The following is a 23506-nucleotide window of genomic DNA, read 5'->3' as shown; positions in this document are numbered from 1 at the left end:
GTATGTATGTATCTGTATGTATGTGTGTCTGTGTGTGGGTGTGCGGCAGGGAGGGGGAATGCCTTACCACAAACATGGCTGGGAACAACTTGGCTTCTAGAGGAAGACACCTCATTACTCAGCCATCTGGGATACATCTCCACACACACACACAACACACACACACACCAGGTGAGGGTGATATCTCAATGCTGCGCAGACCACAGAAGACTGATGAACCTTGATGAGGTGGAGTTCTCTCCAGCCAATACGCGGGGACTGAAAGCTCGGTCCAGCTGTGATGCATAAGAAGACCTTCCTCCCTACGGACTACCTCCCTTATCCACTCACACACAGACCTGTAGGCAGGTCTGCTGTTTGCCCGAACATCTTCTGGGGCTGACCAGTGAAACTCTAGACCTTAACTCCAGCGTCTGAGGGAACGGCGACAGCAGCATGGGCAGGCAATGCGAATAGCGTCTGTCTGTCTGAGGAACCGGATCTCAGACGCAGGCAGCCAGACAGACCTACAGAGCACCCCTCAGGAATGACCCGGAGCAACAGCACCCTCCCGGGACGTGTCTGTACCCAGACCACAGCGGGGCGACCGGGGAATGGCCCCATGCTACAATTAGACCGGCCGGGCGCCACGTGGAACAGACCAGCGCATAATGCTGGAGACACAGAGGAGGAACGGCTGGAAGGGGAGGGGGAAGGCACCGTCAACCAATTAGAAGTAAATGTTAAATGGTCTGCATCTATAAAGTGCTTTTCTAATCAGTGGCCACTTAAAGCGCTTTATAATATTTCCCAACATTCACCCATTCATGCACACATTCACACACCGACGGCAGTGTCAGCCATGCAGGGCGACAGCCAGCTCGTCAGGAGCAGTCAGGGTGAGGTGTCTCGCTCAGGGACACCTCAAAACTCAGCTAGGAGGAGCCGGGGATCAAACTAGCAACATATAGGTGACCAGCCAATCCGTTCTACCTCCTGAGCCACGAACAGTATGAGATATGAGGTCTCACGGTGTTAGATATGAGAAGTGGACGTAATGTCAGCCTGACGGACACACAGAAGAGAAGCTGCTACTCTCCTCTCTAAACGTTGATTCATCAACACCAAATGTGGATCGTAATCTCTAGTGAATAGTTGGACGGTTCTGGTCGTTCATCAGGAGAATGTGGGAGCTGGTCTTTGGGAGAAGGGCCGACCTTCTGGTCCGATGGAGCGATAAGAGAAGTTCTTTATTCCTCCCAGAGCGGCGGTTTGGGGATGAAGCTTCTACTGTCCTGAGATGATCGGCTCAACCTGACAATGCAGGAGCCACGAGTTGTCAGGGAGGACACACACACACACAGCCTCATTCACACACACACCAGACAGGCACACACACACACACACAGCCTGCGAGGCAGGAATGCTGCTGTCTGCAGAGCAGGAGCAACGTTTTGTTGACAGTCTTCTAGTAAACACAGTGTGCATTGTGCCACAGAATGCTGGCCTGGTGGAAACGCTCAGTGGAACACACACACACACACACACACACACACACAACACACACACACACCGAGTAGGGTTCTCACTGCTGAAAGGGTTGGAGTCCAACTACTCCCCCCCTGGGAGTAAATACCGTTCATATTTAAAGAACACTGATACAACTTCTATAAAAAATAAAGTATTGGACAGTTTGATGACCCAACATTTTAAGATATAAATGATACTTAATTAGTATATTGATAGGGTATTATTAAGGGATAGCAAGAAAAGTCAATATCCCTTCTAAAAATGGAATTGCCCATGAATTTGGTACATTTTAATAACCCTTAAATCAATAAAGGTTAACAGCTTCTTCAGAGTTGTCTTAATCAATGTGCTCCATAGAGACCCCTAGTGACCGAAGCGGGAACTGTAGAGCTGAAAGCATTAAAGACTAGAGAAGGCAGCCTCTTGAAAAGCAAACCTGAAACATTAAAAATAAGTTACTTAACAGCATCATTTAACGAGTTACTTTACAATATCTCGAACACATTGGAGTATAAAAACAATGCCTGTTTTACAACATCAAAAATAAAAGTCATGTAAACAGGGAATGCATTGATAAGCAGAATACGGCAAACTTAAGGCCACCAGCAGCGTGTGAACAACATAGGGATGGCATTTGGACAGCTGTCACACCCACTCCGTTTACTGTGGCTCCAGATTGAAGTCGGTGACCCCCCCCACCCCTCCTGACCTAGGGTCAGTTGGCTAAAGCCCTGACTTCCAGGTTAAAACATGTTCAACAAGCAAGACTGTTTTGAGCCACAGCTGATGGTGTTTGTTTTAAAGCTGAGCTGCTGGAGAACCCAGCGCCGTTGATGAACCACCTCATCTCTATGATCCACTCTGAGGTGTACAGGACGTACCGGGTCAGCCTGCCCCCCGTCCTCACAAACCCAGACGTTTCCCGTATCCTACTGCCAGGCCATGCTCTGTTACCATGGTGATCCCGCTGCCAGCTGGTTGGTGGCCTCGGACAGAGACGTCCAGAGTAACGTGGGTCCAGACAGCCTGGCAGATACAGAACCAGATCAAATAAAGGGCTCTCTCGCTCCGGGGGGTACGAGGGAAAGAGGGGGGACGGAATGGGCCTCGAGTCAAGACGACCTGGCTGCTCCTCACTGGACGAGACCCAACGACCCCCTCTGACCGGGACAACTGCTACAGGAAGGAGGCCCGATTGCTACACTCAGATCACTGCAGCATCCTGTTGGACCCACACAGCCTCCCTACATGCAGGAGGATGCAGAATCTATGGATTAAATTAATCGATCTAAACTAATGTCAACTTAAACAGGATCCCAGGTAAGGCATCGAAGAGAGGTGATGGGGGATAGCACCAGCGCTCTGACGTGCGTGTACTAACAGACACTCAGTCCCTGAGTGTCAGGGACTCTCTAACCCTAACCCATGGTTCGAGACGTTTACATGAACCAACTGGAAGGACCCGACTCTGGAGAGAGTCGCTGCCCTTCACCTCTCAGCCCAGCGAGGTCTTCAACCGTCAGGTGACTGACCACACCCTGACCCCACGCCACAACCTGGAGCCCAACGTCGCTGATCTGATACTTTCCCCTTGTTATGTCCAGTCCATACCAGCATCGGTTTATGGCTAAACATTTTTATTTATTATATTTTTTGGACAGGCCCTGCAGCTCGGACCTTGGCCGTATGGTTTCAGACCAACACACACACGTACAGCCCTCATAATGCTGCAACATCGGCAACACATCCATCCATTTTAAACAGGCATTCTGGAAGGGCTGCCATGACTCAGAACTACTAAACCACCTACAGCAATTACTGGTGAAACTGTGAATATGTCTGTCTGTCTGTCTGTCTGACACACACACACACACACACACACACACATACACACACACACCTCAAAGTTCCCCTGTTACCATGGTGACTGCATGATGGAGCTAGAGAGTCTGAGAGAAGGGTTTCTCTGTGCTCTCCTGGATCTTCATTCCGGTCACACCTGCGGGCTGAACCAGCCTCCCCAGCACCCAGCCCGACTGAAGGCCAACGTCCTCATTTCTCATATCTTTGTACATTTCTAAATGCCCATTATCTTGATGATTGCGCTGCTTGTAAGACAGCACGGCCGTGTCTGGTTGCAGGGCCTGCTGTCCTCAACTCCACTTCATTCAAACGTCCTTCAAATGTGATGCAATGGATCTAAATAAAGCCTCTCTTGAATAACATTGTTTGCTCTTTTCCACAATGATTCATCATTGCAGAATCTCTTTTTATGGGCTTTTTGTTCCTTGGGTTGATAGGACAATAGAAGAGAAGGAATGGGTTTGGGAATCCAACCTGCGTCACTTCAAGACACGTTGCTTATGTGCATAAGAGCACTCAAGAAGAGGAGTGATAGTGATTGAACCAGGTTGTGTCTCCTGTAACGATGTCGAGGGGATCCACTCAGACTTCTCTGGTGGGGATTCCCATGATGCATTGCTTGAACGGTTCCTATCTATGGCAGTGCACAGCAATGATATTCTATGTGTGATACGTGCTGCACCACGTTCAGAGCTACGACTGACCAGAGGGAGGCAGAGTTCTGCTTTCGCTACGTTCTGACTAAGTTCCACAATACGACCTGCAGATATGATCTCACCTTATAGGACTGGTGAAGGTTCATCAGAACCGTAACTAGTCTAGAAAACCAATTAAAAAACACACCATGATCCGTCTCATCCCCCCCACAAGGAACGTCTTTCTCTGGGGCTGCAAGTAGACGAAAAAGAGATGGACAGAGAGAGAGCGGGGTAGAGAGAGAGAGAGAGAGAGAGAGACCAGTGCACAAAGAGCCCCACTGTGCCTGAGAATCAATGAACCCCAGCATACACCTGGGGAAGAGACCGGTCATGTGACCCAACTCTGTAATTGGTTGACGAGGGGAGAGGGGGGGCCGTTACTATGGTAACAATCACCAGCCAAAACAAAATGAGAAAGGTCCTGCATCCTAGTCCTCCCAAGAGGGACTGAGACAGACAGAGAGAGAGACAGAGAGAGAGAGAGACAGAGAGAGAGACGAGTGAAGTACAGAGAGTTAGAGATGAAGAGAAGAGTGCAATAGAAAGGGAGAGGGGAGCAAGTTTGTGGTTAACCAGTAACAGCAAGAGGAAGTGAGCGTGTGGGAACAGAGAGAGAGACCAGTAAAGACCCTCTGGTTCCCAGCTCTAACCCAGGCTTCCCTGGGTCACAGAAGTCTCTCAGCACCGTTTTACCTGTCCTCAGGGTGTTGTGTTCAAGAACGTACCAGAAAATATCAAAAGACTAGCGTTGTCTCTTCGTAGGAAACAGCGAAAGCAAATAGAGTCTAAATGGCTTCTAGGTTATGACCCAGCAGACCAATCAGGAGAGCCTTCTGTCTGCTAGAGTCAGGAAGGAGGAGACCGCCGATCCGAATGCAGAACATAGCAGCTCACACACAAACTCACATACCGCGGGACAGGGTTAGCCAACGCAGCGGTTCCACAGACCTCATGTCCAGGTACAGAGAGTGCTAATGCTAAACATGCTTCCATATGGAGGGGCCGCTAGCTAATGCTAGCGTTAACAGTGCAGGTCCACACATCCCCATCCCACGGCCTCCAGGGTGAGTCACCAGCAGCTGGTTGAGTCAGAGCCCTGGGACGAAGCGTCCCCAGAGAGGCAACGAGCACCGCCAGGACCGACCGCTCCACCACAGCGGTGTTCAAACGGCCCTTTAACCACTCCTTAACAAACCAACTTATGTAAATGTGCTAATCCCGTACGGCCCCCGGTCCTGAAGTCGGCCCCACGAGCCAAAGTGATCGAGGAAAACCCCTCTGCCAGGAAAATCTCCTTTTCCCTGTGAAACAGCAGCGCTGTTTGCCAAGATTCACTAAATGAGAGATAGGAAACTAGATGGAAACTAGACCACGGCCGCACGTCACCTCACAGGGAAACAGGAGGAACGCTCCGGAAAACAGAGGTAGAAGAACGCTCCGGAAAACACAGAAGTGGAGGAATGCTCCGGAAAACAGAGAGGTGGAGGAACGCTCTGGAAAACAGAGAGGTGGAGGAACGCGCCGGAAAACAGAGAGGTGGAGGAACGCTCCGGAAAACAGAGGTGGAGGACCGCTCCGGAAAACAGAGGTGGAGGACCGCTCTGGAAAACAGGGAGGTGGAGGAACGCTCCAGAAGAGAGGGGTGGAGGAATGCTCCGGAAAACAGAGGTGGAGGAACGGTCCGGAAAACAGGAGGAACGCTCCGGAAAACAGAGATTAGGGGGAATGCTCCGGAAACAGATAGGAGGAGGAACGCTCCGCATAACAGAGAGGAGGAGGAACGGTCCGGAAAACAGGAGGAACGGTGCGGAAAAAAAGAGGAGGAACGCTGCGGGAAACAGAGAGGAGGAACGCTCTGGAATACAGGGAGGAGGAGGAACGCTCCAGAATACAGAGTAGAGGAGGAACGCTCCAGAAAACAGAGAGGCGGAGGAACGCTCTGGAAAAGAGAGAGGAGGAGGAACGCTCCTCTCTAATTCACTGTCGTCTCTTCTACACCGTTTTATTTCACCTCGCTGAGGAAATAAATCCCACCATTAAGACATAAGCCCAGCCCATCCCATCCCGGTCTCGCCGCAGTGGGAGGGAGGGAGGCCGTCATCCCCTGGCGGTCAGACAGACACCCGGTTGAATTTGTGAGGCCCTCGGCAGCCCTGTGATGTGCATTAAGGACCGGAGTGTCCGGACACAGGGGAGGAAAGGAGCAGGCATCTCAGGAAAACCTCCACCCCCCTCCCCAAACCCCCAGCAGCACAGCCCTCTCTGAGTCAGGGCATCTCAGGGGCCAAATGTCTACGGTGACTAAAGACAGCCAGCCAGCACCGTGGATCACCCTGGCCGGAGGTGGTGGGGGCGGCGGGGGTGGTAGTGATGGTGGTGGTGATAGGGGTGGTGGTGAGAGAGGCAGCAGGCTCTCTGGGCATACCTGTTGAGCCTGTTCCTGGCTCCCCAGGCGGTGATGAGGCTTATAGATTACAATACATCTAGTCCTCACTATTATCACTAATGCTGGAGAGGTGACTCACACGACACACAGCCCTACAGTTACATGAATTAATGACAGCCTGATCTAAGCTAGCAGCACTAGAGCTACTGTGTGTCCCTGTACCACTTCAGAAATTAAAACCCTTTAATGGTGACCTATTTACTGTCATTGTTTGCGTGCAAATGCATTCTTTCCTACCGACCCCACCTTCAACTACAATACACCACGCCCAGAGTCACAGAGTCCACTAAGGACGACACAGGGATCGGCAACCAGTCTAACACATACACACACACACACACACGTAAAGGAAAGGTGTCTGACGGCATTCTGACTGAGAACATTTCATCCCCCCTACGTCACCCTTTCCTCCGCGGTGCAGACCTTCTGTCATGACATCATAGAGGGGAGGAGGCCGGTCGCTGCTGCCCCCGCCTCCCTCCTCCTCCTCCTCCACCAGAGCACCCCCCAACACAGAGCTCCAGCTGCATCTGTCCACAGCCGGGACCTGACCCAGGACCAGGTCCAGAGGAGACCAGGGGAGAGCAGAGGGGTCTGTCATCACAAGGGACCCGGACCAGGACCAGGACCAGGGAGAGGAGATCAGAGGAGACCTGAGGGGTCTTTCCATCACTAGAGACGCTTGTGTGAACGCTTTAGATGCTGCTTTAGAGGCGAACGCTTTAGAGAAGCTTGTTTGAGACGAACGCTTAAGAGACGCTTGTGTGAACGCTTTAGATGCCGTTAAGGAGCAGGAAGTGGTTGGGGTACGGTGGACGACAGCTCAGGCTGACGGTATAGGGGCCGGAACCCGGTACCCTTTGGCCTTGCAGTTGACCCCCTTGTAACCCTGAGCAACCGATTCTGCCACCAAAGCCTGCCTCACTACCAGCACCACAACCAGCACCACCAGCACTCTGTTGCAGTGCTCTTATCAGGGCAGAGTGGACGGAACCCGAGGCCCGCTTGGGGGTTCCTCTGAAGCCCGGAACACGGCCAGGCTGGGGCAGAGCGAGGAGGCAGCATGCGCTGGCTGGGCGCCCTGGCTGCCTGCCCCTCTGTGAGGTCATGGAGGAGAGCAGCAGGGGGCTGTGTTGCCAGGGGGGGGGCTCTAAGCGTTTTCACAGCAGAGGGCCGGAGGAAGACCGCCCCCCTGGGGTCTGGAGCCGCCGCCGGCCGCGCTGCCAGAGTCCGTTCCCCCGGTTCTCCGCCACTTTCCACAGAGGTCCTCAGGAAAGGTTTCACAAGTCTGTGTTGCATCACCGCCGCCCGCTCCCCTGGAGTAGACATACTTGGAGTACATGGTGACCACGCCGCGCCACGCCCAGGCAGAGACAGCTCCACCGCCTCACTAAGGACAGAGAACTGGGAAAACACTACATTACAAAGAGAGAGTCCGAGACGAGGGGAAACCGACTGGCGCGCATGCGGGTCGTGTACCAAACGACGGGTCATGAGGACCCCCCCTCCAGTGTGGGACATCTGAGGCCTCAATCCGGGACGAGGTGTTGATCTTCATCAGTGGTCTTCGACGCCAGGCGGACGTGAGTCACTGGCAGACACCTCCTCGGTTGAAGACCATGTGATCCGGGCTGTCGCGTCAGGTGGAGGTGTTAGTCCCGACCTGCTTGACGTCTTGCTCAAAGAGGATCTGATATGGGGTGACGGTTTCAGCCTGTCACGCACTAAATATACAACTGGTGAGCCGACATGATGTCATACGAGCGAGGCTGAGAGACTCTCAAGGGGTCTGATGTGGGTAAGGTTCAGCTACGCCCACACACCACCACCCATCAGGTGGGAACAGTTCTGCTACGCCCCTAGCCTGGTTACCATGATACTAAACGCTGCATGACTACCATGATACATGATACTAAACACCAATAAATGCTGCACCTAAAAGTCTGGCTACAGGTACCCACCCATTACAGTTTTACACCTGGTCACAGTTTACACCGTCACCTTGGCTGGTAACCGTAAGGTTGCTAATTCGATCCCCGGCTCCTTCTAGCACTGTCAACGTGTCACTGAGCAACACGCCTAAACCATGAGCAAGACACCAACCACCCTCTGTGTATGAATGAGTGAATGTTAGCTAATTTTGTCAAGGCGCTTTGACTGGCCACTCTTCAGAAAAGTGCTGTATAAATGCAGTCCTTTAACCATCCCCGCAACCTCTTGTTTCCACCACGAAGATGGCCCTTGCCTCCCCATCAGTGATATCAGCCATGTGGAGGGCTGCATCATCTCCCCTCTCCCCTCCTCCATAAATGACATGGTGAAGCTAAGCGTTAAAATTCAACATTAGCGCTCATCCCCGTCCGTCTCATCGATGAGTGGCCCGTATCACGGGGGTGCAGCCCGGTGAATCACCGGCAGCATCAGACCTTGTTGAGGCCGTGCAGGCTCCTGGATTCCTGGAGGCTGTGTAATAAAATGATGGCTTTCCTGTTGAGCTCGCTGCCCCTCTTATCAAGCAGGTCCACTTCAGTAAGGACCACTGTGAGGCCTACATTTTGGTCTGGTCAGGGGGGGGGGCCTAGGTATCACATGTCGTCCCCCGGTGCCCCTTTAGGGACTAGGAGGGCTCTGAATATTATTTTCATGCTCAATAATTCTATCGATTGTTCTTTTTTAACCTACAGGATGTCTCCCGAAAACGGTGGCGCAATGACCGGAGAAATCCAAGTCTCCGTCCTGTAATCGGACACATCAGGATCATCTGAATGTATCAGAGCTGGCCCCAACACAGAAGTTCAGGCCTCCAGTATTCGCTGGCTATTCCGGAAGGAATATTTGAATATTCAGAGGAATGATACCAACATAAAAAGTGAGTTCATAGTGCTTATTTTACTCCTGCTGCAGAATCTTGTTCTTATCCACTGATCGTTTTTCATCTTCGTTACTACAATGTTATTTTATTAACGCAAAAAGAAAAACAACAACCTCCCGTAGGATTGCTGAGTGGACGCCAGGGGCTTTGGGATCCGCTCATCGTCCGATCAGACTCGGTTACGGCTTACGACCTTCACCTGTCCGAAGACACTCAGAGTCCATAGTGTGATGACACTGATACACCTGTCCGAAGCCACTCAGTCCATAGTGTGATGACACTGATTCACCTGTCCGAAGAAACTCAGTCCATAGTGTGATGACACTTATTCACCTGTCCGAAGAGACTCAGTCCATAGTGTGATGACACTAATTCAATAATTTGTTTAGCACTTGGAGGTACCCAATCATGTAGGTTCTGCAGGAAGAAGGAAAGGCCATGGTCATCAACACAGGGAGACCAGGCATTCACACACAGAGGGTCCCACAGAGACTTCTTTAACTAGGAGTTACTACTTTAACCAGGAGAGACTTCTCTAACCAGGTGAGACTTCTCTAACCAGGAGAGACTTCTCTAACCAGGAGAGACTTCTCCAACCAGGAACCTTGTGGTAAAAGCAGCCTTGCTGTCCACAGCCAACCTCAAAGTGTTTACACAAGATAAAAAAAGAAAATGGGGTCAAACTATAGTCTTATATAGTTAGGACGGTTCTATATTTAAGGAAAAACCTTGGAGAAACAAAACTTCAAAACCTCAGTAGAAACGAGGCAGTGAATGTTGTGTGTACATGTGCGTGAGCGTAAATATGCATGTGTGCGTGTGCATTTGTGCGCTTACATATGTGTGTGTGCGTGCGTTCTCCCCAGACGTGAGTGGCTGTGGACCCGCTGATGAGTGTTTCATGTGGGGTCGTCTGAGCGTGTGTGGGCATACAGAGTGGTCATTTGGCCCTGGCCTCCTCTCAGTTCTTGTATCTCTCAGTGCGCTGGATTCCCCTTGGTGTATTTGTTTAGGATGCCTTTGAAAGAGGATCCAGTGTGAATACAAACATCTCTTCTGGGATCCCTCTCTCTTGGCTACGAGCTCAAGGCTGCAGGCTACAGGTTACAGGCTACAGGCTAAAGGCGAAAGGCTACGGGCTAAAGGCTACAGGCAAAGTTGGTAAAGCCTGAGGGTGGTTTGACCTCCAGCTGATAGGTTCCTGGTTTGAACCCCAACATCTATAGTCTACCTGTAGGCCTCTCTTGGTCTGGATCCCCTGGTCGCCCTGCTCCTTAATGTCATGTACCTCAAAATACCAAACTGTGAGTCACCTGCTAAAGCCTCTGCTAAACGATTGAATAATAAAGAGTCAAACCCAGCAGGCTCAGAGCGTTGTGAAGAATGGGTGCCCCCCCGCCCTCCCATTTCCCTGAGACTTCCTGGCTGCTCTGACGCTGGCACTCAGAGAGCCTGGTGAGCGCCTGGCCGCGGCCCAGTAAGGCCGTGTTTAAACAAGAGGGGTCAGCTGACCGCCCGTCTGCCTCGTAAACCTCCTGCTCAGACGTCCTGCTGGAACACCGAGTGGAGCGTGGTGGTGGGGTGAGGAGGGTTGTGGTAGGGGGTGACGAGCATTGTGGTGGGGGGGTGAGGAGGGTGGTGGTGGGGGGTGAGGAGGGTGGTGGTGGTGGGGGTGAGGAGGGGTGAGGAGGGCTGTGGGGGCTGCTGGCCGAGGCCGACAGGACGGCTGGCTCTCTGATACCTGCTGACCCAGGACCAGCTCCTGCCCTTCAGCTGGCCCCAGTCATATGGTGCCTGTCTAGGGCCAGGACAGGCCCCAGACAAGGCCCTTTAGGCCTTTATAAACCTCAGACCAAGCACTTATAGGCCAGCATAAACCTCAGACCAAGCCCTTAGAAGCCTCTAGTGGAGCAGGATGACCTCTACATCTACCAGGAGGACAGCCGTTCCAATAATAAAGGAAGTGAGTTTTAAACCAAGGCCACACCCAGATGTTGTAGGTTAAGTCTTGGATGAACATGACGGTCAACCAACATGGGTCCAAAATGAGCACACAGAGAGCCTCCATGCCTCTACAGCCAAGAGGCCTCCCTGCCTTCCTCTTCATCCTGTTACTGCTTCGGAGTCAAGAGACAACGTCACATGTCTCATGTTTGGGGGCCGACTGGAGAGAACCAATATTATTTTATATTAGCTCCTGAAGGACCAAACATGTTAGAACAAACAGTTCCTGTTTCCAGGAACCAAGCTTGGAGTGCAGAATGGGGGAAAACAAACTGAGAATGAAGGAGAACTGAAAGTGAACTCCCAGTTTGAGGAGGCCCGGGGTTATTAAGGGTTTACATAAGCCTGGGGTACTGAGGGCCGGGCCACGCTGATAAAACACGGCCCCCAGTACCAGCGCTCACTTCAAAGGAAGAGCTGGCATAGAGGATGTACTGAAGAGGGGGGGGGCGTCAGGCGCTAGAGATAGCAGAACGCCCGCAGACAACAGGCTGATGAACGCTGGTCTCTCCTCTCTGCTCTGCTAATCCAATCCCCCCCAATCAGAACCACGAGCAGGTCCCAGGTCAGGTCCCTGGTTCAGGTCCCAGGTCAGGTCCCTGGTTCAGGTCCCAGGTCAGGACCCCAGGTCAGGACCCCGGGTCAGGACCCCGGGTCAGGACCCAGGTCAGCGCCCCGGGTCAGGTCCCGGGTCAGGACCCTGGGTCAGGTCCCAGGTCAGGTCCCGGGTCAGGACCCAGGTCAGGACCCGGGTCAGGTCCCGGGTCAGGTCCCGGGTCAGGTCCCGGGTCAGGACCCAGATCAGGACCCAGATCAGGACCCTGGGTCAGGTCCCCGGGTCAGGTCCCCGGGTCAGGACCCGAGTCAGGACCCTTTAAAGAGGTCCCCTCCATCCCCTCCAGCCTTCTGGCAACACAGTCTGGGCAGAGTGACCTTTGAGTCCCAGACGAAAGGGGGGTTTGAGTCCCAGACGAAAGGTTCTGGGTTCAGACCCTTATGTCCACAGAGTCCACAGATGGGCAGAAATGCTGTAGTATATAAAATAAAGAATACACTCCACCTTTTATGAGCAGGTCGGTGGAAAATAAAAAAATGTTTTGACCATAATTTCCCCCCCCCCCCCCCTCACACCTGCAACCGTCCAGAGGGCTGGCATGGCGACACAGGGCAGCTGAACCAACAGCAGGTCAACTGTCACTCATTAATGAAGCTGTGTCTTATTAATGAGAAGGGCCAGGAGACCGGGGGGAACATTTAAACCGTGTGTGATCCCGGCCTGGAGCCCTGGAGCCCTGGGGCCAGGCACCTTCTCCCTGGAAGGAGATGCCCTGACAGCCTGGCCCGGTGGAGAGGTCCACATGGAGCTAATGACTGTATATTTACAGTAGATCCGCCCCAGCCAGAGGACTCACCCCCCCTCCCCCCAAATCACTTCCATGCGGCTGCGCTGAACGGACGCGCCGACAGGAAGCCGGGGCCAAATGAAGGCTCCGTATGCACACACACGCCCAGACGAACCCACATGAAACACGCTCATCAGCGGGTCCACATGCCTCTCCGTCTGGAACACACACACACACACACACACACACACACACACACACAAACAGTGGTCCAGTGTTCAACACGCTAGCCCACTGTGATGTCTTTCCGTCTGCGTGCTTCCAGCAGTCTGACGTCTGAGACTGCAGGGTCAGGGACGGAGCACTAGCTTAGCTTACCTAGCGAGCCTACCCTGCTAAGAGCGAGCCTACCCTGCTAAGAGCGAGCCTACCCTGCTAACAGTGAGCCTACCCTGCTAAAAGTGAGCCTACCTTGCTAACAGTGAGCCTACTCTGCTAAGAATGAGCCTACCCTGCTAAGAGCGAGCCTACTCTGCTAACAGTGAGCCTACTCTGCTAACAGTGAGCCTACCCTGCTAACAGTGAGCCTACCCTGCTAACAGTGAGCCTACCCTGCTAACAGTGTGCCTACCCTGCTAACAGTGTGCCTACCCTGCTAACAGTGTGCCTACCCTGCTAACAGTGTGCCTACCCTGCTATCAGTGTGCCTACCCTGCTAACAGGAGGAGTCAGGCTTCAGCTTCAGACTATTGATGACTCGATTGTTGCTCTCTCTTGATTGGTTTTGATATCAATCTCTTCCCCTACAGCCGTCCTGTTTTCCAGCCCTGGGAGGGATTGAGGATCTTCTAAGGAAAACCCAGGGATCAGGTGGAGGTGAAGGTGCCTTAGCATCCACCTCAACATTCAAACACAGACCCTCCTGTTGTGTGCACAACGCCATTGGTTCGTCCCCCTGACCTCTAGTATCACATTGGAATCCACAAACAAGATTCCCAGAGGTGAACAACAAAGGCCCTACAGCACGACCAGGAGACCCCAAACATACTGCAGAGGCCTACGTTACTCACTCACTCACTCCCTCATTCATTCATTCATTCATGGGGTACATCACAAAAAGGTTCCTTCTCCGTTTTATCATCTGTCCTGTCGGTTATGGACGTACGAGCGCTGCGCTGTCCAGACGGAGTGGCGTCTGCAGACAGGACGATGTGGAGAGAGAGACCGGAGAGACAGGAGAGCCAGGAGAGACACCGGACGGCCTCAGCAGCAGGAGGAGGAAGAGGGGGGGAAGAGAGGGGGTGCGAGGGGGTGATGTACGTGCCGGACCGTCTGAGGGGAGGCTGGGAGGGAGGGGGGGGGGGGAATATTAGTGTCGGAAAAAAGAAGTGGGCTGAGTCACGGCAAGAGGAAGAGAGCCGGGGGCAGCCAGCGGAGGGCTCCAGGGAAGCCCGCAGAGATAGCTCTCCTCACACATGGCCCCAGGAATCCAGAGGAGAAAACCATCTGCTGCTCCCACACTCACCAAGGAAACTTCCAGTGCAGCCGCTCACTCAAACACAGATAAATCACGCTGCCGGGACGCTCCTATCCTGCTACTTTTTCCTGAGCTGAAGAATCCTCTCTTTACTTTTATAATTTACTACTTTGACGTATAGCACAAGCACCCAAGGGATCAAACCCGGTACCTCACGGCTGAGGGCTCAACACCCTGGTCCCTGCACTGTCCTTCCCCCTCGTCAGGACACACAGTGGCGGGGCTGCTGGGGGTGGTGGTGTAGTGGTGCTGGTGGTGGTGTAGTGGTGCTGGTGGTGGTGTAGTGCTGGTGGTGGTGTAGGTGGTGCTGATGATGGTGCTGCTTGGAGTAGTGGTGGTGCTTTTGGTGTCGGGACAGTTCAGTGGTGCAGACGGCAATAGGCCGCCTTCAGTGGGAATGGAACACAGAACACCTTCTCCACTGCTCCACTTTCCAATCATTAGACGCCAGAGATGTAGCAGCCTGTCCTGGAGCCATTAGCCTGTAGCTCAGAGAGCAGGGTCCGTCAGAGGATGCACCCCTCCTCAAGATGGACCAGGGCTCCACACCGTCTCCATGGAGGACTCCGCTGGACCCGGCTAGCCGTGGTGCCGACAGATGGGATCATTAGGTGACCCGCTCCCATCGTAGGGTCCGGACCCACGGCCGTGTGTACAAGAGGCTTCTGCTCTTTTACTGCCTTGTTTGCTCTGCTTTTTTTTTTAACTGCTCCGTTTAGCAGCTGGCAAACGTATGCAACATCTGGCGGGGATAGACGAGGGGTCTGTCAGCAGGAACAACAACGTCTCAACTCCAGACCGCGCCGCGCCGTGTAGCAACTCATCATTCTGAGGCAGAAAACACGCATGACAGCGCCATGTTTAAAATACCCTGCCCCGCCGATAACTACAAGCTACCGTAATGTCACAATGAAACGTGGCGTGCCCCCCCGCTGCAGCAAACCAGCGCTGGTTTACACAGCTGGGCCACGCAAATAAAGCACACACACATAATGACAGTGTACAGTAGACCTATATGAGCTGCAGGCTAAAAGTGTACATGGGACCACACCACCAGAAACCAGAGGACTGCAGCCTTTTGACTCTCCCTGTGTGCGGAACAAAGACTCTACTCCACAGTTAAACTACTAACACAGCGCTAACACTGACATAGCACTCACACTACACCTAAAGGAGCATCAGCTCAGACACACCAAGGCCAACAGCAAGAAAGCCCTGCTTTCTATTGAACACCCAGACACATGAAAGACCTGTACATCCAACAGACTGCGTCCATTCAGACAGCCAGGGACACCAACCCACCCCAGACATCTCTCTTCTTCACACACACAACACATTCACACCCTGACAACTATTCTGAGATAGAGAGCTAGAAAAGAGAAAGAGAAAGAGAGAGAGAGGGAGAGAGATACCAGCAGCTCTAACCGACTGGTGACAATAGCAGCTGTGTGTCTGGGCGGAGGCTGGTGTTGTGGCCCCACTGGGAGGGGATGGGAGGATGTCTGAGAGGAGCAGCTCTCTCAAGACGCAGGAAGCAAACACATACTGAGCCTTGCTTCTGGAGACCACATCCTTCTCAGACTTGAAGGGGGCCTGGGTTATCAGCCCCAGGTGTGATGTTGATGAGCCATTACGAGTCCTGTCAAAGCCTACACTGTAATGACATCACACATCACGTCCAGATGTGTGGTGGACAGCTCAGTGAATCAGCCTACCAGCACACTCCACTGGGCAGGCTGCTAAAATCATCTACTCGTCATACATCTGGCTGTTTGTGGTCACGACGAAAGATGTTGGTGGGGAAACATCTGAGACAAGCCCACAACTCAACTACATATCATCGGTCTAGTCGTTTTGGATATTTTTTATGTTGAAATGTGACATATATGTTTCAGTATTGACAAATATCCATGATAAAACAAGAACGTGAATGAATGAAGTCATACGAAACACCTGAACAGCAGCATGTTGACCGCAGCCCCTGATGTGAGTCAGGATGAGGGAAGCTGAGGTTCAGAACAGAAACTGATGCATTCCAACTCAATTAATGGGATCGCTTGGTTGAATAGTCGAGGGCTGGGTTTTCATCATTTAACTACTGGATTAAGACAGAAACTGAATATCTGACTCCCTCCACACTGTTAGCAAGCTCTCACCATCCAATAAAATGAACAATAGTCTGGATACTTCTTCTGAAGGGCTTAAAAAGCCAAGCTCCATGGCCCTTAGGAAACATGGCCCTCATAACCAATAATCTGCCTTCACGCATGGATCTTATTTTAGCATAATTCCTGACGGAACTCTCTACCGAGCTAAACATAAATGTTTTTTTTTCTCAAATACAGTGAACCACAAGAAGCTTTCCCATCAGAAGCACAGAGATGGCGTTGGCTTTTCCATGTCAGATCGGTCCTCCACACACTCCTGCCCTTGTAAGTCATTCTCTCATCTTACTCGCATTAGCGGAGGAAGGGAAACAAACGGAGCCGGTGTTTAATTTGGCTCGGCTGGCAGACTGGACCCGGCCTGGAATCCTTCTGGGCTCCAATCCCAGCACATCAAACACAGTCTGTCAACTCCCTCCTGCAGACCAAACAACCTCCTCACTTTCTGACCCCTTTTTCCCCGTTTGTGTTGAAATGTTACGAACCAAAAGCACACAGCCAGGACAGATATCGGGGGCATGTGCAGATACACACTGAACATTGGAGAAAGTATGATCTGTTGGGCATTAAATAAATCTAAAGTCTGAAACACATTGTGAGTTGTATTACCCTGTCAGTTCTGCCAAGGATTAGAGATGACCTTAGAACAAATGTAATACGTCTTTAAAACGGGCTATGATATCTTATAACTATCTACCTACATACACATCTATAGCTACATACACATACATATATATATATATATACATATATATATATATATATATATATATATATATATATATATATATATATATATATATATATATATATATCTTATATTCATTGCGTAGTTGACCCATGTGTTGAGGACTCCTGGTGATAAAACCAGTGTGAACTGGGAGCTCCACTGAGGCTCAGCGTCTGCTGTTAGCATTAGCAGGCTAGGCTAACTCAACCACAGGACCCCCAGACAGTTCCGCCCGTTTCACTACACGGTGTGTGATAGCAGTACTAAGTTATCGGTACACCCGGGGCGTGTATGACCCACAGCCTGGACCTAAACCCCGACCACACAGCTAGGACCAGCCGGGAAGGACCTGGGCCTCAGGGTCCTGCCAGACATTAGTCGGCGCCCAGCGACCACCGGCCCCGCTGCCAGGGAACCCGGGTCCGACCCCTGGCAACGGGGTTGGTGGTCATTGGGCGCCGACTAAACCCTGGATCCGTTACACTTCCTGGCTGGGTGTTGAAACGACACTATGACATTTTAATCATTTGATGGAAATCAATACGCCTACAAATAACCTTAAAAAACAATAGTAACGTACAGGAGAGTGAAACCCCTCTGTAATGGTAACAGACTGGGAACCGTCCTGAACCAGTAGATAGCCGGAGCCCGGTACATACCCGGACCCGCGGGTCTAACCCCGGGGCTACGGAGGAACTGTACCTGTAAGACGGAGCTTCACGGGCCCGGTCCGCCGGACTCCTTGGTTCGACATCTTCGACTCCCAGCCTCGGTGAGGACCAGTATCTGAAACCAGTAGATGAAGCGTCGGGGCGCCCGGGTTCAGGAGCTCCTCGCCGGTTCAGACCATCATGGAGTCCCGGCGGGGTGGCACGGATGTGGACAGGACTCCAATAACCTTCAGGAACACCGCAAACAAAGCGTCCTTATCCCCAAAGAAGTGAGTTTAAAAAGCCGTAGCGACTCCTGAACGCTCCCACTAAAACTAGAGCCACTTTAACACTCAGGCGGACGGGTTCGTGTTCACATCTCCTGGAGGATCTTCGGAGCAGAATGAGATCTCCCTCTCTGCGCGTCGGGCCAGCGCAGTAGAGGGGCAGCCGGGCTCCGACCCGCCTTCAGCCACCCTCCCCCCGCCTTACTCTCGGTAGCTCGGCGGTGACGACACACACAGGGAGTCAAACATTTGTCGTATGTGGCACCAGAGTGTGACTAGACAATTTTTTCATAAACAGTTTGATCTACGACGCTAACATTACACCAGATTGGAGATCAATACAGCGCTGTGTACACGTTTCCCGGTGATTGTATTACAATATAACTGGGCTCAGCTTTGGAGAACCTCTACAGACTAGCGAAGCAGTAAAATACCTTTAAATATTAACTGCCCCATGAAAAAATGCTGAACCATATTGTCTTTTCCTACTGGAAACATCATTAACGCAAACACCCACAAAAGCTTAGTCAGTATTTTATTATTTACAGTCGTTTTCTTTAAAACAGTACACATTTACAGTACACACAGAAGCTGTGCACCACATGAACATGAGACAGACGATAGAGGACACAACAGGTCAGGTAGAGGCAGTGGTTCTAGAAGTTGAAAGTGCTCTGAGTGTCGCTGATCTCGAAGGCGTAGCCGTCGGTGGTGACCTCAGGAACCACGCTCTGGACCTCCTCGTCCTGGGAACAATGCAAAGGGTTACTCCAACGCACAAACAGTGTATCACCGCCACTAAATACACCAGAAAACAGAAACTGGAGATCAGAAACTGAAGAGCCCGCTCACCTCTCCAGAGAAGTACTTGTCAATGAGGTTGAGGGAGGCCTTGTAGACCGTCTCGTTCTCGTGGGACTGGAGCGCCTCGATGCGGTCCAGACCGCCGCACTCCTCCACCATCAGGCACAGCTTCTCAGACTCCCCGATCTTATCCCCGGCCTGCAGTGGAACCACAGAGCACAGCAGAACATCACACCTCTGAGCTCAACCACAAATCACAGCAGAACATCACTCCTTTGAGCTGACCAGACACTTTCCATCATCCACCAAGTGCACCAAGAGGTTTGTTGTTTACGGGGAATGGGTTAACCTAGTGACTGTTAGTGCTTGGCACCTGGTTCTATGAACATCCTTACTGTACCGACAGCGGTATATTGTCGTTTCTCTTTCATCTGACAAATGGAATTATTGTTAGTCGCTTTGGATAACAGAGTCTGCTTAATGCCCTGAATGTAAATACAAACTGTTTTTTGGCCTTGCATGACAAATTTAAAAAATGCATTACAATTTTTAAATATAAGTAAAAGAAGTGGGCTCGAATTCTGGATGCAATACAACGGTGTGATGAACAAGAAACTAACTGGCCCAAGGCTTGAATGGCGTTTTAAAACATGTACAGATTTACAACATCAAGCACGGAGGAGGAGGTGCGGACCAGGAAGATGTTGGTGATGGCATCCAGGATGACCAGGATGGTCTTGCTGTCCTTGGTGGAGAGCAGGTTGAGCAGAGGCTCTAGCACGTTGGCCTGCACCAGGTACACCACCTGCTCCACCGTGCCCCCGCTGGTGAAGTTAGTGATGGCCCACACTGCCTCCTTCTGGGTCTTGAACTCCCCCTGGAACCAGAGATGAGCAGGAGATATAAATACTCATGACACAAGGTCCTGTACCTTCGACACCGTACAGCTACAAACAAAAAGAGTACAGGTTGATGTGATAACAGCTAGTCTGAGATTAAAATGTTTTTCACTTCTATACGGATAGTGGTCGTTATTGTATTTTGTTTCCTGGTACTCGATGTACACACTTATTGTATGTCATACTTACATATATTATTGTTTCAGTTCTGACCAATAGACTTATTGTATTTATTGTCAGCTTTGGATGGAAGCTTCTGCTACACTCCCTGAATGTAAATGTTCAAGTCTTAACAGTTTTTATGCAAAGCGTCTCAATAAAGCATTTTGTTGGTCGGTCCAGTCTAGTGGTGCGTTGTCTAGTTGCCTCTGGAGCGATGCAGGGCGGGGGGGGCGGAGCTTACCCGTGCAAGCACCTGCACCAGCAGCGGCACGAGGCCGGCGTCGATGACGGCCTGGATCTGGCAGTCGCGGCCGGCCGTGATGTTGGACAGCGTCCAGGACGCCTCCTTCTGTACGTTGGCCTTTGGGTGGCGCAGCAGTGTGGGGAAGGCGCCCAGCACGCCCGCGTCCAGCACTGTCTGCGTCTGCTCGTCCGTGCCAGTCACGATGTTCCCGATGGCGCGCAGCGACGGCGTCTGGGGGCGGGGCAAAGGGGAGGTGAGAGTCAGCAGAGGGTTCACCGGACCATGTGGGGGTGACGTTAACATTGAGCGGAGAGGTCGTCAACGGCAGATTTCAAGTAGTTAGTGTTGGAATACATGTACCACTAAAACTACTATGAACCATAGTCATCCCTATAAAAACATTAAATAAGGACTACACTCCACCAAGCTTTATCTACAAGCACAGGGGAGCTCAGGCACCTAAAGCAGGCCCCCTGTAAACCCCCTAGTCCAAGCCCCTATGGCCCCCCTCGGCGTACGTACCACCAACGACAGCTCCCCGGAGCCCAGCAGCTCCACCAGGCGCGGCACCATGCCGGCGCGCACCACCACGTCAATGCGGTCGTTGGCGCCGTCCGTCAGGTAGGAAGCCGCCCAGCAGGTGTCGGCCAGCACCTCCTTGTCTCCGTGGTGCAGCAGGCGCACCAGCGTGGGCAGGATCTGCTGCACCGCCGCCAGCGGGGGGGACGGGCTCTTGTTGCGGCAGAGGTTGGACAGCGTCCAGGTCACGTTCCTCAGGTAGCCCGACTGGGGAGAGGGGAACCAGGGTTAGTCAGAGGAGGACGAAGCTAAACACCATGCATGTAGTTAGACTCTGACGTAGCGGGTACAGACTAGGGTTATGGATCCATCGACTCTAGGTAAGGTTAAGGTACTTAACCTTACCTTAAGTCCGGGGGGGGGGGGGGGGAACACTATGTTTTCCTCATAGTGTTCATAGTTCCTCCTGATGGTTGAGATTGTGAAAACACTAAAGCCCCAACCCCCTAAACGCTTTCTCAGGCTTTTCTTAAGCATGAGACACCAAGTAGTTATCCATCTTGGCAAGAGCACTCAAGCGACGAACAATTTCCCCTCGTGGGCCAACTCCGACTTTAAACACTACGGCGGACCACAGGCCCCCTCTAGTGGTCGGTGCGAGCACTACACGTTACGTCAGCAGAGGATCCCTGATTTAAACACCTGGTGGAGGGTCGTCATCGTGCGTCGGTACTCACAGGGAACTCGTTGAGGTCGGGGACGGCAAGCAGGCTTAGCAGGGGGGCCACGGCACCGTGTTTGATCACCTTGTCTCTAAGGGCCGAGCCGTCACCTGACAACCAGAAAAAACCGGTTCATCATCATTACAATACAATGACGATCCCTTCAAAGATATGGCTCATCTATAGATCACCCTCTTGTCTGTGCTGGAAGAGGTCAGAGGGTTATTAGAGTTAAAACGACTTTGAATTGATTGCAGTCCATCTACGCAACTTCATTGGTTCAGTCAATGTATCCAATGATTTGTTTACCCTTATTTTTTATTGTATGTATCTTTTACCTCCCATTAATCTACTGGTGTGAAGGAAAACTGGATTATACGACCCGGACACTGAACTCTGACCGCAGTATCTGTTGACAGCAGTATAAGGAGGTAGTGTGTGTTGGGGGGGGGGGTCCTGTTACCTGCGATGTTGCCCAGCGCCCAGATAGCCTGCTCGCTGATGTGGGGGTGGGGGGAGCAGACCAGGCTGATGAAGGCTGGGATGGCCCCGCCCGCCACCACAGAGGCCGTCTGCTCCGAGGTCCCGGACGCGATGTTGGTCAGCGCCCAGGCCGCCTCAAACTGGAGCGGGGGGGCGTCGGCGAGGCCCAGGAACGACACGAAGGTGGGGATGAGGCCCGCGCTGATGATGTTGTCGATGGGGGGGTGCCTCTCACGGGACAGCAGCTTCCTGGACAACACAAAGTACAAATCGAGTCCGTGAGGACGTGTTAGTTTAAATTAGTAATAGTTATAGATCGTTTTACATGATTGTAGTGCAACACCAATATTGTCCACATATTTATTTTACTGTTATGGGATAAACTGACTTTAGATACAACTGAAATGTTCTCCATACCTACAGTATGCATCAGAGGCATCAGTATAAAGATCGCGGTGTACTCTACCTTGCGGCCTGCGTTGCCTGGAACTGGGATTCCCCGTCGTCCTTGTGCACCCCGGTGAGGATCTCCTCCACCGTCCACTGCCGGTTGGCCTGCATAGCGGGACGGAGAGGCTCAATACACCGCGTTCATTACATCACACAAGAGAAGGCTACAAAAGCCTTAACGGTGCATTTAATATTAGCTTCTAAGCTAAGGAACAGGGGCTGATCCACTCATCGGTGAGAACCTACCGGACAGTTTGGGTTCTTCTCCTGCAGGGGGGAGGTGGCCTCGTCCGGGTGGATCGACACGTTCCTCCTCTTGAAGATCTGGTCGTCCTTCTTGGACTTGCGGAGCTCGACGTTGCTCTCCACTCTCCTTCGTCGGAGCTCCTGGAGTTTCACAAAACAGGCAGAACACGAGGATTAGCATTCCAATCTACAGGGTTAGTTTAAGAGGATGTAGAAGAATTTAGGAAAACACTCACGTTGGCGTCTTTGCCATGGTTCTTGAATTTGTTCAGACGTGCTGCGTTCTCAGCCATTTTAATGATCGTCGTGATGGACCTAAAGCAGTGGTTCAGGCGTCTGCGAATAGAGTCACACGTTGAGTTCCATATTAGTCACACTTCAAAAGACATCCATTACAACTTCAAGTACATTAAGATGAAAAATATATAATTTCTGTTCAAAATCACTTCAAATTTAACTCATATTTGTGATATAATAATTCATAAAGCACTCACCCTGGTCGTGCTGAAGTGTGTCTGGAGAGCGTAGAGCGGCTCAGACCTTTAAAGTTCTGCAACGCAGCTCTGTGATTGGTCCGTTCGAGCCGGAGCATCCCGGGCCGCTCAGCCATTGGACCGTTTTGAAAAATCACAGGACGTGATGTCATGTTTACAACTATCGCGAGTTTTAAGTGCGGCTAGGGGGAAGTGGCAAATTCGGAAGTTCATAATATGTTCTTATTATTTAGCGAACTAAGAATTATATGTTCTAAATATTATAACAATTATATTCTATATTATTTTTACCCTTAAAAATCTTATGCAAATAGTAAAGCTGTGGAATTCCTTTGTACATCCCTGGTATTCTAGATCAGTGATTCTTAAACTAGGGGTC

At 51.7% G+C, this 23506-nt stretch overlaps 2 protein-coding genes across 2 annotated transcripts in view; both read right to left on the bottom strand.

Moving 5' to 3' along the window:
- The window catches only part of LOC307083076 (E3 ubiquitin-protein ligase SMURF2), a 45413-nt gene extending 27193 nt beyond the window's left edge, over positions 1 to 18220 (bottom strand). The window contains exon 1 of the mRNA XM_079746879.1: positions 17870 to 18220. Within this exon, the coding sequence (XP_079603005.1) occupies positions 17870 to 17921 (52 nt within the window). The 5' untranslated portion in view covers positions 17922 to 18220. The remainder of the gene's footprint in view (positions 1 to 17869) is intronic.
- A 423-nt stretch (positions 18221 to 18643) lies between these two features.
- On the bottom strand, positions 18644 to 23234 carry LOC307082628 (importin subunit alpha-1-like). Its single transcript, XM_079746260.1, has 11 exons — positions 23128 to 23234; positions 22870 to 22969; positions 22634 to 22774; positions 22404 to 22492; positions 21918 to 22186; positions 21470 to 21564; positions 20736 to 20999; positions 20211 to 20444; positions 19603 to 19785; positions 18957 to 19106; positions 18644 to 18850 (listed from the first exon to the last, which is right to left on the bottom strand). The coding sequence occupies exons 1-11, from the start codon at positions 23223 to 23225 to the stop codon at positions 18761 to 18763; spliced, it is 1713 nt and encodes a 570-aa protein (XP_079602386.1). The 5' UTR covers positions 23226 to 23234; the 3' UTR covers positions 18644 to 18760.
- Positions 23235 to 23506: the final 272 nt, after the last annotated feature.

The sequence above is a fragment of the Pollachius pollachius genome (genome assembly GCF_949987615.1).
Source record: "Pollachius pollachius genome assembly, chromosome: 11".
Taxonomy (NCBI): domain Eukaryota; kingdom Metazoa; phylum Chordata; class Actinopteri; order Gadiformes; family Gadidae; genus Pollachius; species Pollachius pollachius.
The sequence above is the reverse complement of the archived record's forward strand: the minus strand, read 5'-3'. Positions and strand labels throughout refer to the sequence as shown.

Excerpts from the sequence above, each read along its gene's own strand:
- LOC307082628 (XM_079746260.1), bottom strand. The coding sequence starts at position 23,225 with ATGCTCCGGCTCGAACGGACCAATCACAGAGCTGCGTTGCAGAACTTT. Across the intron at positions 22,970-23,127 it reads CACACTTCAGCACGACCAGG|ACGCCTGAACCACTGCTTTA; the intron begins GTGAGTGCTTTA and ends CTCTATTCGCAG. Across the intron at positions 21,000-21,469 it reads CCGACCTCAACGAGTTCCCT|TCGGGCTACCTGAGGAACGT; the intron begins GTGAGTACCGAC and ends CCCTCTCCCCAG.